Raw genomic sequence first — 14,697 nt, 5'->3', positions numbered from 1 at the left:
AACCTACACCCCTGTGCTCTCTACATACACAGTTAGTTTATAAAGGTAAATAGCTACCCCAACTTCAGACTAACACAGCTAACTCTCTCTCTCTCTGCTAAGAAGAAATGAGCCATGTATGAAGTGTAGGAGATAGCCAAAACATACAGATCACAGGATCCATTTAATAACTTACAAAAATTGGAACTATGCCAATTTACACAGCAAAGGTGCTGTCCCACAATTCTTGTATATTAGTATGTACATATCATATCATTTCCAATTTTTTAATTTAGTAATAACATAAATGTTTATTTCTCCCAGCCACCTCCACACAGGCTACCCATAAAATGACATCTTGGAGGGGTCACAGTAAAAGTGAAACTCAGGTGTAGGAAGCCTCAGGAAGCCCTGTGGATTTATTTTTCCACTAAAACCTGATCTCTTTGAATCTGGTTTTCATGCATTTGTGCTGAGATGCAGAGCACATTACAGGAGAACGCAAGTCCAGAGACACAGCTTTGGAGGGTTAGACATGTACCCAGGACTGCCAACCCCCAAAGTTTGAAATCTATGAAACAAAGGAAAAATAAGTTGCACTGCATTTTGACCCATTTCCTGATGGCTGAACTCTCAGGGGGAAATAGCCCCATGTTGCCTGCGTGTGTTTCAAGAAACTTAGCATGAAATGCAGACAAGTAAATCCACCCACAAGCAGGGACCTCCTCCCCTTCACTTCTGCGGTGTAGGCAAAGGTTTCCCCAACATTATCTTTCACCCAAGCACTGGTTTTGCTTCCCTCCTTGCAGCCCTGTCCTCTGCAGCCTACTGCCACCTCCCTCTGCTGATAGCTATTCCAGCCTTTTTTGCTTTCTGCTTCACTTGGACTGCCCCATTTTTTTAATTGTATGCAAACTGCTATGCCGTTTAATGCAAGTTTTTTTATCCTTTTATAACAAGCTTAGTATCACTCCCTCCCCAGTTCTGTGAGACTCTAGGCAGATCAAGGTAGACTCCTAGCAGACTGTGGTAGGACTTGAGTATATGGGGGAAATCATACGGGTGACCCTTTTCCACTAGTACACAGTTACCTCCTCTTCCTCCCCTTTACCTGTCATTTCCATGTTTAAATGCTGGATAGAAGGACAAAGAAGGTCTTCTTCTGCCCACTCCCTACTTCTCTGCTCACCCCACAACAGCTGTTCACAGAAAACAAAAGCAGGTGAGCAAAGATTCACTCTGAATGAAGGAGCAAATGGAATAGCAGCCTCTGCTGCCAATCTCACAAGACCCTAATAATATAGTTAAGGTGGCCTCTAAAATTTATAAGGAAACTGAAATTTGCCATTCAAATATGTATCCATTTTAGTATTTATTACTACCAGGCCAAACACTGGTGGTGATGTAGTAAATAAATGACTGAATTTGACCTAATGGACATTTTGTTTCATTGGGAAAATAGTCATTAGATTTATTTTTTATCCTGAAAATGGTGTAAATTGAAGGGGTTGGTTCAATTCTAAGCACCTTGACAAGATAGCCATTTCATTAATAAATTTAATAAGTTAATTAATTAATGATTGTTTGACATCACAACTGCTCTCCCCCTGTTGGTTAGTTGTTTACTTTTAACATCAAGTTTTCGTATTTTTTAGTTAAAAGATACTTATGTTAATTGCCACCTCAGCAAATTCAAGCTGAGATCTGGAAAACAGACTGTCCACTGCTGATCACTCCACTGCAGGAAAGACTAATTTCAGAACCAAAGTCTGTTCAGGTCACTCTTTCAGGGCATGGTTCTCCACCATAGGTAACACCAAGGTCTGGGACAGAAGTTTCAGAACTCAGTTTGACCCAAGTCAGTTAAGTCTGACATCTGACTCCCCAGGTATCTCTCCACTATTCATCCCCCTTCTCTCTCTTCCCCCCCACCCAGCCTGTCTCTCATCCATTGACTCCTCAATCTACATTTTCACTGACTACCTGTCTTGAATGCATACCAGCCCAGCCTCTGGCTTCTTTACTTTTCATTCCATCCAGGAAGAGCACACACCTCTGTCCTGTGCAGAACTCTGTCCTGAGGTTAGACGAAATGGTCTGTATTTCCCTGGATACTTTCTGTTCCATTTCTTAAAGATAAATATATTAGGGGTAAATACTAACAAAGGAGATGAACTATTGAAGCTAAAAGACAATGCTGCAAAAACACAAATGGGTATAAACTGGCCAGGAATAAATGTAACCTGGAAATTAGATTTCTAATCATTAGGGGAATCAGATTCTGGAACAGCCTTCCAATAATTGTAGTGGGATCAAGAAACCTCATTAGTTTTGAGAAGGACCGTAATACATTTATGAAAGGGATTGGATTATATAACAGGCTATTTTTGATAGCAAGAGACAGGACTTCAAGTCAAGAGGTCTCTTCCAGTTCTATACTAAATTAAGCTCAATTCTCTGTAGCACCTGATAATGTGACTCTTAGGAGATACAAAGAATGAATCCAACTCATTCACCCATAGCTGCATTTGTTCTGCAGCAAGAACATGTCAAAACTTATTTTTGTCCACAAGAAACAAACAGGAAACAGATCTGTTGAGTAAGGTACCAACTTTGTGTGGGTTCTTAAAAAAGCAGCCAACAAGATCACACCCTCTGCCTGCTGGTTGATAGAAAGCTAGGGCTCTAGTATATGCAAAATTAGTTGCACATGGCAATTTAGAAAGAAATGCCTGTATGCTCATCAATAGGCTAACATATTCCTATAGACTGTAAGCAAGAGGCAACAATTTCTTAGGGTAATAGCTTTTATTGGACTACATAGTTGGGATAGGGTTAGACAAGCTTTTGAATGCAAGATATTCTTTATCAGGTCAATTCTGAATCTAAGGCATTCTCTGTACTGTATTCCAGCTACATAGTTAGTCCAATAAAATATATAATTCTAATAATTCCTTGCCTCTTACATAATTTCTGGTCGATTATAGATAGAACATCATTCTTACACTACTATAGACATAAGGGCAGAATTCTGGCTTCTGTATCCAGACATTTAGTGAAACAAGGATGTAAGGATGGAAAAAGATGGAATACAGAACCTTTTTAGAATTACTGGAAGCATCCCAACATGGTCCTTTTACTCCAGTGGTTCTCAACCTTTTGAGACTCAAGGATACCTCTTGATAGGTTCAAGCCACCCCTTGGAAAATTACAGCTCGTAACTGTTCACTCATTTCTGACTATGGAAAGCAATACTGAAAATTTTCTGTTGCAAAGAACTCAGAAAGACCACAACAGATCAGAATGACACTGTATTTCTATTTGAAATCTCTGGGCTCATCTTGTGAACCATGCATAGGTGTTTGTATACTTAACAGGGCTAATTTTGATTGGCACTTCATACCTTTAAAAGGACCTAGTCACCCTGGTTGAGAATCACAGCCTTGCTTTTCCTGCTATTAAAAGTAGAGTATATGCTGGATCCAGTACCACCTGCAGAACTCACAGCGCATGGCCCTATGCTGACCAACTCTGCCAACCTCATCAGCAAAGCTTAGAAAGGAGTCATTGATTCAGACTGCCTGCCTGCTGGGTACATGTGCTGCAAAAACTCTCTCCTCCCTCTTTTTTCCTCATTCACTCATGCAGAGGGAACCATGCTTTATTTCCCTTAATATGGTATCACTTTTTTCTTACGACTTTTACACTAAAACAAACACTTCACTCAGACATTTGGATGACTTTTAGCAGTTAAAGGACAGACCTATTAGACAACCAGCAATGTGGATCTGTGTTCATTCTCTCAGGCACTAGACTTGGGAATTTATTATAGAATATTTTGTGCTGTTATAGGTGTTAAATCTTGTATTTAAAACCTGCTATTCTTTCCCTGAATTCCCTCTGTTACATTTTTAGTCTCTCCTTGCACCTTGGGGCTTTGTGTATGGCTGCTGGAGGAACATACCACAAATGCAATATTTTATTTCCTTTGGGCAAGTTTTTTTTTAAAAGTCCATATGTTACTGGGCATTTCTGACTGCATCTACAGCATTAGGAAAGACATTAAGTGTGGAATGTCTGTCTCAGAAGATTAGGAAATGCTGTAGATGGTGGTTTATCTCCTATAGCTCTGTCTCTGAATTCCCCTTTGTAGGGTACAGCATATTCTGTTTTAGGATGAATCAGCTTTTCAGCTTCCCACTTCCTGCAGATAAAGAATTATCTCTTTTCTGTGAACAGCAGTTAGCTCAACCTGTAATGCCCCATGAATGGGCTCACAGTTGGAATCTAGGGAGTGGGTTAGTCTAGGAGCCTGCAGCACTTGCATTGTTTTTCAGTGAACTACACAGAGCTCAAAAGGAGATAAAAACAGGACCTCACCTAGAGAACGCAGCAATGGCCATACTGATATCCTATATCCAGCAGCAGGCATCATCAAATTCTCCCTGAGGAAGGGACTGAAATGGACAGTTATACAGTAGCCTCTTTTCTTAGTGACTGGCTTACACTTTGAAACATGAGAGTTTGTAAATGAAGGTATTTAACTCCATATGAAACCAAGTTTAAGTCAGCTGCAAACCGGACTTGAAATTTGCTGCTTAAACCAAAAGCACATGTACAATGTAAAGCCTGACCTATGCATAGTTTTTATACTAGAATAGGTATGAGTATGCACACAGGGTACAAGGTAGTGGGAATGTACCACAAATTATCTGCTCTGCAGCAACTGTCCATGTGCACACCCTTCCTGCTTGTTAAGTGGAGGATAGACTGGTATTTCAATCTTCAGTGAAAGTGGGGTAAGTCACTATAGTTTAGCTTCCATTTACCTCAGAAGGGGCACATCTACATATGCAATTATGACACATGAATAAATTGTGGAACTTATTGCTCTAGAGTTTATTGCTTCTGGGTGAGCTGTTTGAATGTGCGCCTGGGAGCAATTAACTCAGGAGCAATAAGCCCTGAAGTTTATACATGCACAGCATGTTGAGCCAGGTCAAAGCAGCCCTGGCTGGCAGGGGGTTCAGGGGTCAGCCTGCTAGCCCAGGGCTTCTCCCCCCAGCTCGGCGTGTTGCGGAGGGGCTGGCTGGGGTACAAGGGAAGTTCGCTGCAGGGCTAGCTGGCAGGCAGCCCCACACTGAAGCACCCTCATGCCCCAGCCAGCCCCTCCAGCATCTACACGTGCACTACTGCAGCGTTTTTTACTCTGCAGCAGGACTGTACTTGTATTTACAGAGTAAATACTGCCATGCTGCTGCCATGTGCCCCAGCATGTGTAGACACCAAGACATTTACTGCGCAGCCAGTTAGTCAACTGTGCAGTAAATGTCTTGTGTGGATGCGTCCAATAAGAACATGAACATAGGCAGTTACTATGGAACACCTGACATGGAGTAAAGGCCCACTCCTTTTAAGACCATGATAATTTGTTCATACAGCCATACCCTCTAACACCATCCATGCAAGGGGCTGCACTATTGTAGGTTTAGTGATACAACTGTGTGTGCAGACAAGCTCTAAGACTACCTGAGAATGAGAAACTCAAAGCAAGGCTAAATGGAGGAAGGCAGAAAGGAGGAACTTACAGATTACCTTCCACAACCACAACTTGATGAAATGTTCCTTGGAAGAATGCTAATTGTTGTGGGCTATGACCTGGGTGAAGAGTACTTGACAGAAACAGCTTCTATCAGATGTAGACAAGGGGAAAAACAAATTAAATTCTGCCACAGCAGCAGTAACATAACTTCTACCAGGATATGAATTCTCAAGAAATCAATGACAGCAAGTGTCAGTTGGGTGCCATTACCAAGCATCTTTCCTACTTCAGCATAGGTTTACTTCTGACTATGTATTTCAATTATATATTTAAATCACTGAAACAATGATCAAAACTGTTTTCTGACTGGCAAATCTGAGGTTGCAAAATATTCTCCCAGACCATAACGGCAGTTAGGGGTGTGTGAAGCAGGCCCTAATAAATTTGGATTTGGCCCGAATCAGAGACAGTGATTTGATTTGTTGATTTGGATCACTGTCCCTGATCGATATGGTCAAATCTGAATCTGAAGATTCAATGCTGATTCAAAAAATCAGAGATTCAGACATAGACGCAGCTTTAACAGGTTTTTCCACATACCTTGAGTTACCAGCGTGGCTCGTGATTGCTGCGATGTTGGGGTGGATGGAGCATCCCACTGGGGGGGGGGGGGGGGAGGAGGCCTCCATGCATTTGTCAGTGAACCCAGAAGTGGACCAGAAGTACTTCTGGTCTACTTCCGGGTCTGTCAGGGAGCATGCTGGGGGGCCCCCCCGTGCCCCCCAGCTTAGTGATCAGCCACAGAGGGACCCCGGGTGCCCCCCCAGACCCAGGAGGCACCAGTTGCCAAGTCAAAGAGGGTGCAGGGGACCCCCCAGTGTGCTCTCCAGAAGACCTGGAATTGGACCAGAAATGCTTCTGGTCCACTTCTGGGTCTGCTGCTGAACTCCATGCACCCCAGCATCACAGCATTCACGAGCCCCTGCTACCTAGAGGTATATAGAAAAAAATTTAAAGCTGTCTCTATGTCCGAATCTCCGAATCTCTCCAAATGGATTCGGAGGGTTCCAATTTGATTCAGAGAGATTAAAGGGTCCTCTGATTCAGATTCAGCAATTCAGCCACTGAATCGGGCCAAATCTCCACCAAATTGAATCAGGAACTGAAGCTTTGCACAGCCCTAATGGCAGTGACTCTGGTAGAAAACAGCATATGTAACTTTTCCCTGGGAACATTAAGTGAGGATCTACTATTACAATCAGATGGACATATCAAGATCTTTCATTTTCTTACGGCTGCACATTAATGATATTGGTGATTCTACCATCCCTGTACCATCCTATTCTATCTATGCTATTATTTTACCTTGGTTTCCATAATGCTTATTTTTGCTGATAGCTTATGTCTATGGGCAGTTATATGCTTCTTATTATTCCCTTCATCCCACTGCTGATGGTAAGTTTTCAGTGAGAGGAAGGAGCTGCTCTTGTCAGGAAGCTGGAGCATTGGAAGTTTGTAAATGTGTGAATGGTAGATTAACCCTAAGACTTAAACTTAGCACTGGGGAAAACAAAAAACTTCCTAGTCATAGAAGCAATGCTTCTCAGCACCACTGAAAAAATCCTTCATTCAGAATGGCAGCTGCTACTAGCTGGTCTGCAACATTCACTCCTGAGGTTTGGTTCCATTCTCCTAAGACAGTAGCAGCCAGAAGCCAGGTTGAAACCTCAAGAGTCTAGGGTCTTCCAAATGATTCCTCCAGTCTTGACAAAGGTAATTCTGGTTGGAAGGCAAGGGTTCAAGACATTTGAAAAATGGTGAGGTCTATGGATGAACTTGATGAGCTTAAAGTACTTAAACCCTTCCCCCCCCCCCCCCCAAAAAAAAAAAAAAAAAAATTACAGAGTCAGCTCCAGTGGAGCCAGGATATCACCCCTAACACCTAATATGTAGATATAATGCTGATTTAGGAGTCGTACTTAGAGTATGTCCCAGATCCTATGTCTCCACTACTGTCCCCACAAAGTCTTGATCATCTGCTTTTGCTCAACAGAGGAGCAACATCCCATGAAAACAGTCTCTCTCTCATGGTATGTAAGCACTTCCATCTTTTCTAGTAACAGCAGGAAAAGCAAGTTGTTCAAATATCAGAATCATTTCTTTAAATTCTAGATAGAGTTTAAGGTGGGAGGTTTTCTCTTTCAAACAAATTTGCTTGGTGCAGCTTTACAACTTGAGATCTTTGGGAGCGATGTCTGCTCATAAACTTACAGAGCCACTTGTCTGTGCCTTTTTAGTGCAAAGAATTTACAGTCCACACTGGCTATGAAGTGCTCATACAGCGACTGTTGGATGGGAGAAAGATGTGCAAGGATGTGGAAGACTTGTTCAAACAGAGGTAAGAAAAAGGAGGTGGAGAGGTATAGATATCTGTTTACATACTCACATTGTCTACTCCCAAGAACTCAGAAAAGGCATCTAGGATGATCCAAATAGTCATGTCAGAATTTACATAAGAGTCACCCATGTTTTCATAGAGAAGCTTGAACATGAATGATCTGAGGACTGAAGTATTTGTAGCAGCAAAATGAGACACTGTAGCTACATGAATCATTTGGAAGGTGGACTAGCCTCATCCCCTGCAGCATCCTCATAGCAGTTTTAAAAGATCAGCTTGTTTCTAACAATGAAACAAAATGAATGAAAATAAAGCTGATATCAGATATGTATATCTCATCACACAGCCAAACATGGTTTGGAGGAGGAGGAATCAGATATGAACAATGGAAAAGATCTTAAGTCATCAGTCTTTCCTACCAACATTTCCTTTTCCAAGGTAGGCTTTTCTCCTTTCCCTCCCTCCCCAGCCACCATGATATTTTCTAGTCTTTTATAGGAATGGACATGAGTACAATGTTAAGATCCAAAGATTCTTGGGGAGAGATGAAAGGCAGGGCTTTGGATCCCAAATTCTATGAAGATCTGATTCCAAAGAGTTGTCTCTCTGTTGGTCTGCCTGTCCCTCTCTCTCATCACACACACACACACACACACACACACACACACACACACACACACACACACACACACACACACACACACACACACACACACACAGCCATCTAGGCCCAGTTTATTAACTAAAACAGCTTACTTCTTTAGTAAGAAGTGTATCAAAACTGAGCTCACTTACAGAAAACCACTGATTAACCGTGTGTGTGTGTGTACATGCACACACGCCCCACACCTAGACCCAGTTTAACTAAAACAGCTTTCTTCTTTAGTAATATCCAGAAGTGAATCATAACTTAGCTTTGTCTTTCACAGATAAACAATGATTATACTATTTTATGTGCTATTAATACATTGTGTTTCAGTTTCCTGTAAGTACCACAATTTTATCGTGCTTTCAGTGTTAACAGGACTCTGTAAGATGCCTTCATACCAGACCTTTTTAGGTGGTCTGAAACCAACCACATTATTGTCCCATCTTTACAAGGCTGGGGTGTGTTCCCAGGTTCTTTTTTAATTTTGCTGTAATGTACATTTGTATCCATCTGTAGCCTCTCTCTCAAGATTCCCAAGGCAGTGTCTGGTGATGGCTATTTTTTTCTTCATTTTGGAAACTACTCTCAGTTCTTACTTTATCTTTCATTTTTAGCTGAGATTTCAAATGGTTATATCCAAAATTTAGTTTGGGTTTCAATTGGATGTGCTTAACAATTTAAAAATGTAACATGAGGCTTTTACTGGTTACCTTAAGAATACTAATTCATTGACAGGTAGAGTCTCCCCTGAAACATTTAAGTGCTTTGGCCTGATTTTCTTGATTACCAATGGAATTTCCTTTTACCATTGTGAGTCACACAACCCTGACCATCAAACTAAAGTTAGCTCAGCTCTGCCCATTTAAGACAATTTTTTGTCTCTCGTTACATACAAAGATCAGAATTGTTCCTACAGCCCTTTGAACTGGCTCTGTTGTATATAGTCTGTGCTTGAGGCTATGTTATGTAGAGCATGGGTTTTTTGGGCAACTGAGGTAGAGGTTTTCCATAGGCTGCAGCATAAAACTCATATCTGCCTGTCGTGTTTATGGAAAGAACTTTCCATAAAGAAAAAAAAATAGATGTTCACCTCAAAGCCATACTGAAAAATTATCTCAAATAAAATCTTTGTGAATAATTATTCCCATTAATATTTACCTTCCTCCAGAGCACTCCTGTCATGTGTAGGCCTTGGTAAGCCTTACTGAGCTGCTTCCTTCAGCCTGTCCTTGAATCAGCTCCTTAGATGAGTGAAAATATGGAACAAGCCAAACCTTTGGTTCTTGGAAGCTGTACGTGTCATAATCAGGGACCTGAGGCTAGAATTTTGACTTGAGTCTTTGCAGGAGAATTTTGCTTCTTAGCCTACCAAACTCAACACGTTTCTGCCCACAAATATCTGGCTTCTTGGACAAAACTCCAAATTCAACTAATTCATTTTAAATAAAAGTTGTGCGAGAGGGATCTTTTGGTCCTGCCAACCACTCCTCTACCAAATTCATCCCAATCAAAGTTCTGCTTTCCACGTAACAGGTTTTATAGAAACCTACTTTTTGTTTCCAAAGAGATTTGTGGTTCTTTCTGGAGCCAAATCCTGAATTTATTAACCAGGGATTTGGCCAATGCCTGTTAGTTCATTACAGCTAATCAGTGACTTTAGTCAATTTGCACAACAATCCAATATTGCCAAACATGACTCAGTAGTTGGCTGCCAACTCAGCAAAATGCAACTGGTTTAAAAATCATGAGATTAACAACAACAATAAAATACAATTGGGGTCTTTTTTGTTTGCCCTCTGGTTTTAGTGCTTATTGGCTTTACACATTCAAGCTCTTCTCTGTAGTTTTCCATTATAACAATATAAACTGAGAGACTCTCATCATCACCTGATTTGAGGGGCTGAGGCTTTAGGAAATCCACCAATATCATGAGAGTTGGAAAATTTGATTTTCACAGTACCAGTTAAACCTAAGGAAGCCATATCTATAATTTAAAAACAGCAGCAACAGTAATGTCCTCATTGCAAGCCCATTTAATTTACCATGCAGATTCTGTCCGTGGGTCTTTAACCAAATTTTCATGCTTATGGTAACAGAAGAATATGAAAGTATTAACAGAACAAAAATTAACTGCTCTCTCCATTTGTGGGAGAACCGTATACACTGTTTAATAGGTTGCTCCTTCCTGTACAACTACAATTATTCAAATTCTGTCCTCCTCTTCAGGACAGATATGTATTGCTTCCAAAACTTGTGCCATCTGGCTTCTAAGAACACTCTTGGAAAGAAGAAAATGAGACCTTAGTCACCATGTAAGACAATTATTTGCTCTGAACTACAAATATATTAGAGAAACTAATATATGACAGAATCAGTGTTGAAACTCCAGCCTCAAAGCTCTCAGATGTCTGTTTTCCGTGCTTCTTTAGAATTCCAGTTCCCAATTAAAATGTTCTTGTTAGTCTAGGCACCACCCTCTCTTGAACAATGAGATCACGTAACCAAAAGAAGGGGCCTAGAACCATTTGTATAAGCATAGGTGGTTTAACAGTGGACTGTGTTGTGGTTTTTGCTTTGCAAGAATTTAAAACATTTCTACATGCTTGCTTAAATTAATTTCCTGCGTGTGAAATTTTCTATTTAACAATTCAACTTATACATCATTCTTCTGTATTTAAAAAAGGGACAGTCAGGTTTATCTTATCTTTAAAAAGGGACTTTTTAAATCTTAAAATCCTATCTTAAAAATGTGATTCCAGTCCTCAGTTTGTACCACAAACCTCACAAAGGATCATCTGTATGTGTGCATGCCTGTGTGAGAGCAAAGAAATGACTGAGTTCTGCTACTACACTCATCTGGTCTTGTGCTGGTCTGGTCCCTTTCTGAACGTTAGAGTAGGCTTTGGCCTGCAGTATCTAGGGAACTGTTAGGGAGCAGGGAATGCCTTGGAATCCTTTTGTTCAGCCACATCTCTTAGATAACCTCCGAAGAGTGTCTGTGGTATTAGGTAACCTCTGTATGGATACCTTTAAAAGTGCTATGTATAAATTGTTACATTAGCCCAGGGATTGCAGGAGTGAACTGGAGGGAGTAGCAGATCAATAGGCTCTCTGAATAAACAAGCTTTATCATTCTGTAAGTTTACCTCCTTAGTCTTTTGAAAATAAACACTTGGTACGAGAAGTGGGGTGTGAAGATAGAAAAATGGAGCATCTCAGAATTCCAGAGGAGTTAAAGCTGTCTAGCAATGCAGCAAAAACTGGAAGAAATTTAAGCAGAGCTTCACCATATATATGATAGCCAGTGGAGCTACAGAGAAGGAAGATCCACTCAAGGTAGCTACTTTTTAAAATATATCAGGCCCTAAAGCGCTGTCTCTTTATAATAGCCTACAAGTATCAGAAGCAGAACAGAAAAGCTATGGGACAGTAATAAAAAACTTTGAAGAATATTGTATACCCAAACAAAATGAAACCTTTGAACAGTATAATTTCCACATTGTGTGAGAAAGAATGTGAGACAATAGATGAGTTTGTTAAAGACCTCAGACTGCTGAGCCAGACTTGCAACTGTGGAGACCTAAAAGAGTCCATGATCAGAGGCCAAACAGTATTAGCTATAAGGAATACAAGCCTCAGGAAAAAGCTGCTAGAGGATCCTGAGCTTAATTTGGAAAAGGCAACTAGAATGTGCCTGGTGGCTGAGATAACAAATGCCAGGTTGTAGAATCTGGAGGAAAAAGCAGAACAGTCTGAATTAGACAGGATTACAAGGCTGCAAAAACTTAAGGCAACACGCACACAATACAGAAAAGAGGACCTCTCACTATGAAGCGGAGGCTAAACATGGCTTGAAGAAAAAATGGTCAGCTGCAGATGCTGTGGGGGTTACCACAGATGCATGCAATGTCCTGCATTTGGTAAGCACTTCAACAAATGCAAAAGATTAAATCACTTTGCAAGAGTTTGCAGAAAGAAGCAGGATGTACCGTACAAGAAAACAGCAGGTGGATGCTCTATGCAACGAGGAAGAGGAAGAATTCCTCATTGGCACAATGCAAGAAGTTCATTCTTCTGAGGATTGGACAACCACCCTGGACACCAGTCGACTAATGGTAACTTTTAAATTAGTTACAGGGGCACAGGTCAATGTAATACCAGGATACATTATTCAAAAAATGAAAACTAAACCTGAGTACCATGAGAATAAGAAAGTAAGACTTGGAGCATATAGTGAAAACATGACTGCAAGCAAGGGTTTTTGTGCATGGCATGTTAAACACAAGGGTAATATAGTAAAAATTCAGTTTCTAACAGTCCCAGGAAACCTAGTGCCAATAATTGGGCTGTGAATATGCAAAACTCTAGGTTTGATTAAGAGAATGGATGTCATTGAGGGACTAGAAAGCAAAAACATAGAAGAAGAGTTTTATGATGTGTTTCAAGGCATAGGGGAACTGTCAATTGAGTACAAGATAGAATTAAGAGAACCAAATACTCCCACCATACATGCTCCAAGAAATGTTCCCTTTGTACTAAAGGAGAAACCGAAAAAGGAATTAGATAGAGTAGTTAACATAGGACATAATAGAAAAGTAGAGCAACCAATTAATTGCTTGGGTTCATTCACTGGTCATAACGGAAAAAAAAGAGACTTCTTTGCGATTGTGTCTCGATCCTATGCAAATGAACAGATACATCAAAAGGGAGTATTTTCCCATTCCCACCAGAGAAGAAGGTTTTGGCAACATGGCAGAAGCTAAATATTTCTCCACTTTGGATGCCTCTTCTGAGTTTTGGCAAGTTCCCCTAGAAAAGAATGGCACTAGATAATGTATCTTCAATACAGCCTTCGGAAGGTATTGCTTTCATAGGCTGGACTGTGCTCTGCATCTGAACTATTTCACAGAAAGGTGCAACAATTTTTTTAAAGTCTTGATGGAACTATGGTTTATACTGATAATGTATTAATTTGGAGAAATACTATGGAAGAACATGACTTGAGGCTAAGAAAGGCACTAAAAAGAGCTCACTGGGCAGGTTTAAAACTGAATAAACAAAAATGCAAATTCAGGGTCAAAGAAATAACATGTCTGTGAGAAAAAGCTCTCTGAGAAAGGGGTGCAAATTGATCCTGCAAAGGTTAAAGCCATTATAAACATGCCATCCCCTACAGATAAGGAATGAGTGCAAAGATTACTGGGAATGATCGATTCTGTAGAGAAATATCTACCTAATTTAGCAGAGTAAACCAAACACCTAAAGATCATTTCTACAAAAGAATGCTCAGTGGATATGGGAACACAGACATAAAATTGATTTAAAAACTTGAAGGAAAAAATAATGAAAACTCCAGTACTAAAATACTATGATCCTAAAAGACCCATTACATTGTCAACAGATGCTTCTAAAGAAAGCATTGGAGCAGCTTTGTTTAAAAAACACGGGGATAGCTGAAGACCAGTAGCATATGCATCTAGGGCACTCTTTAAGTCAGAGTGTCTGTTAGAGCTGTGTGAAGCTTTGGTCGCTGATTCAATTTGGCGGAGATTTGGCCCTCTTTGGTAGCCAAATTTCTGAATCCAAATCAAATCGGGAGACCTTTAATCTCTCTGAATATACTGCTTAGAACACCACATTACAAAAAGTGATGACAGCTATTTGTGCTGGTTGGCCTGGAAAACATATACCTAACCCCTACCCTCAGTTCAAGGAAGAGCTGTCAGTACTGAATGGCACTTTGTTCAAAGGCTCATGACTTCTTGTTCCAGCTGTGCTAAAGAAAGAGATGTTAAACAGAATACATGAGAGGCATCTAGGCACTGAAAAATGCAAAAGAAAAGCAAAGGGTGCTCTATATTTGCCCAACATGAAGACATAGAAGATGCTGTAAAGGCTTGTACAACATGACTAAAGTACTGATCAATGCAAAGAAAAGAGCCTATGATGGTCATGGAGTAGCCCGTAGCATTGCGATATCAAGTGAGCATTGACTTATTCATGCATGCAGGAAAAAATTATGTATTAGTACTCGATTATTATTCTAATTATCCTGAAATCGTATTGCTCAAAAGCACAACACAAACCATGTGATAAGTTGCATCAAATCAATTTTTGCTAAACATGGGA

General features: G+C 40.4%; 1 protein-coding gene across 2 annotated transcripts in view; it reads left to right on the top strand.

Annotated features, from left to right (window-relative positions):
• The window catches only part of PSTPIP1 (proline-serine-threonine phosphatase interacting protein 1), a 95,025-nt gene that overhangs the window by 20,856 nt on the left and 59,472 nt on the right, over positions 1-14,697 (top strand). For both annotated transcript variants that reach the window (XM_059714755.1, XM_006272404.4), the window contains exon 2: positions 7,819-7,919. In XM_059714755.1, the coding sequence (XP_059570738.1) occupies positions 7,819-7,919 (101 nt within the window). The remainder of the gene's footprint in view (positions 1-7,818; positions 7,920-14,697) is intronic.

This window comes from Alligator mississippiensis, chromosome 11 (assembly GCF_030867095.1).
Source record: "Alligator mississippiensis isolate rAllMis1 chromosome 11, rAllMis1, whole genome shotgun sequence".
Taxonomy (NCBI): Eukaryota; Metazoa; Chordata; order Crocodylia; family Alligatoridae; genus Alligator; species Alligator mississippiensis.
The sequence above is the reverse complement of the archived record's forward strand: the minus strand, read 5'-3'. Positions and strand labels throughout refer to the sequence as shown.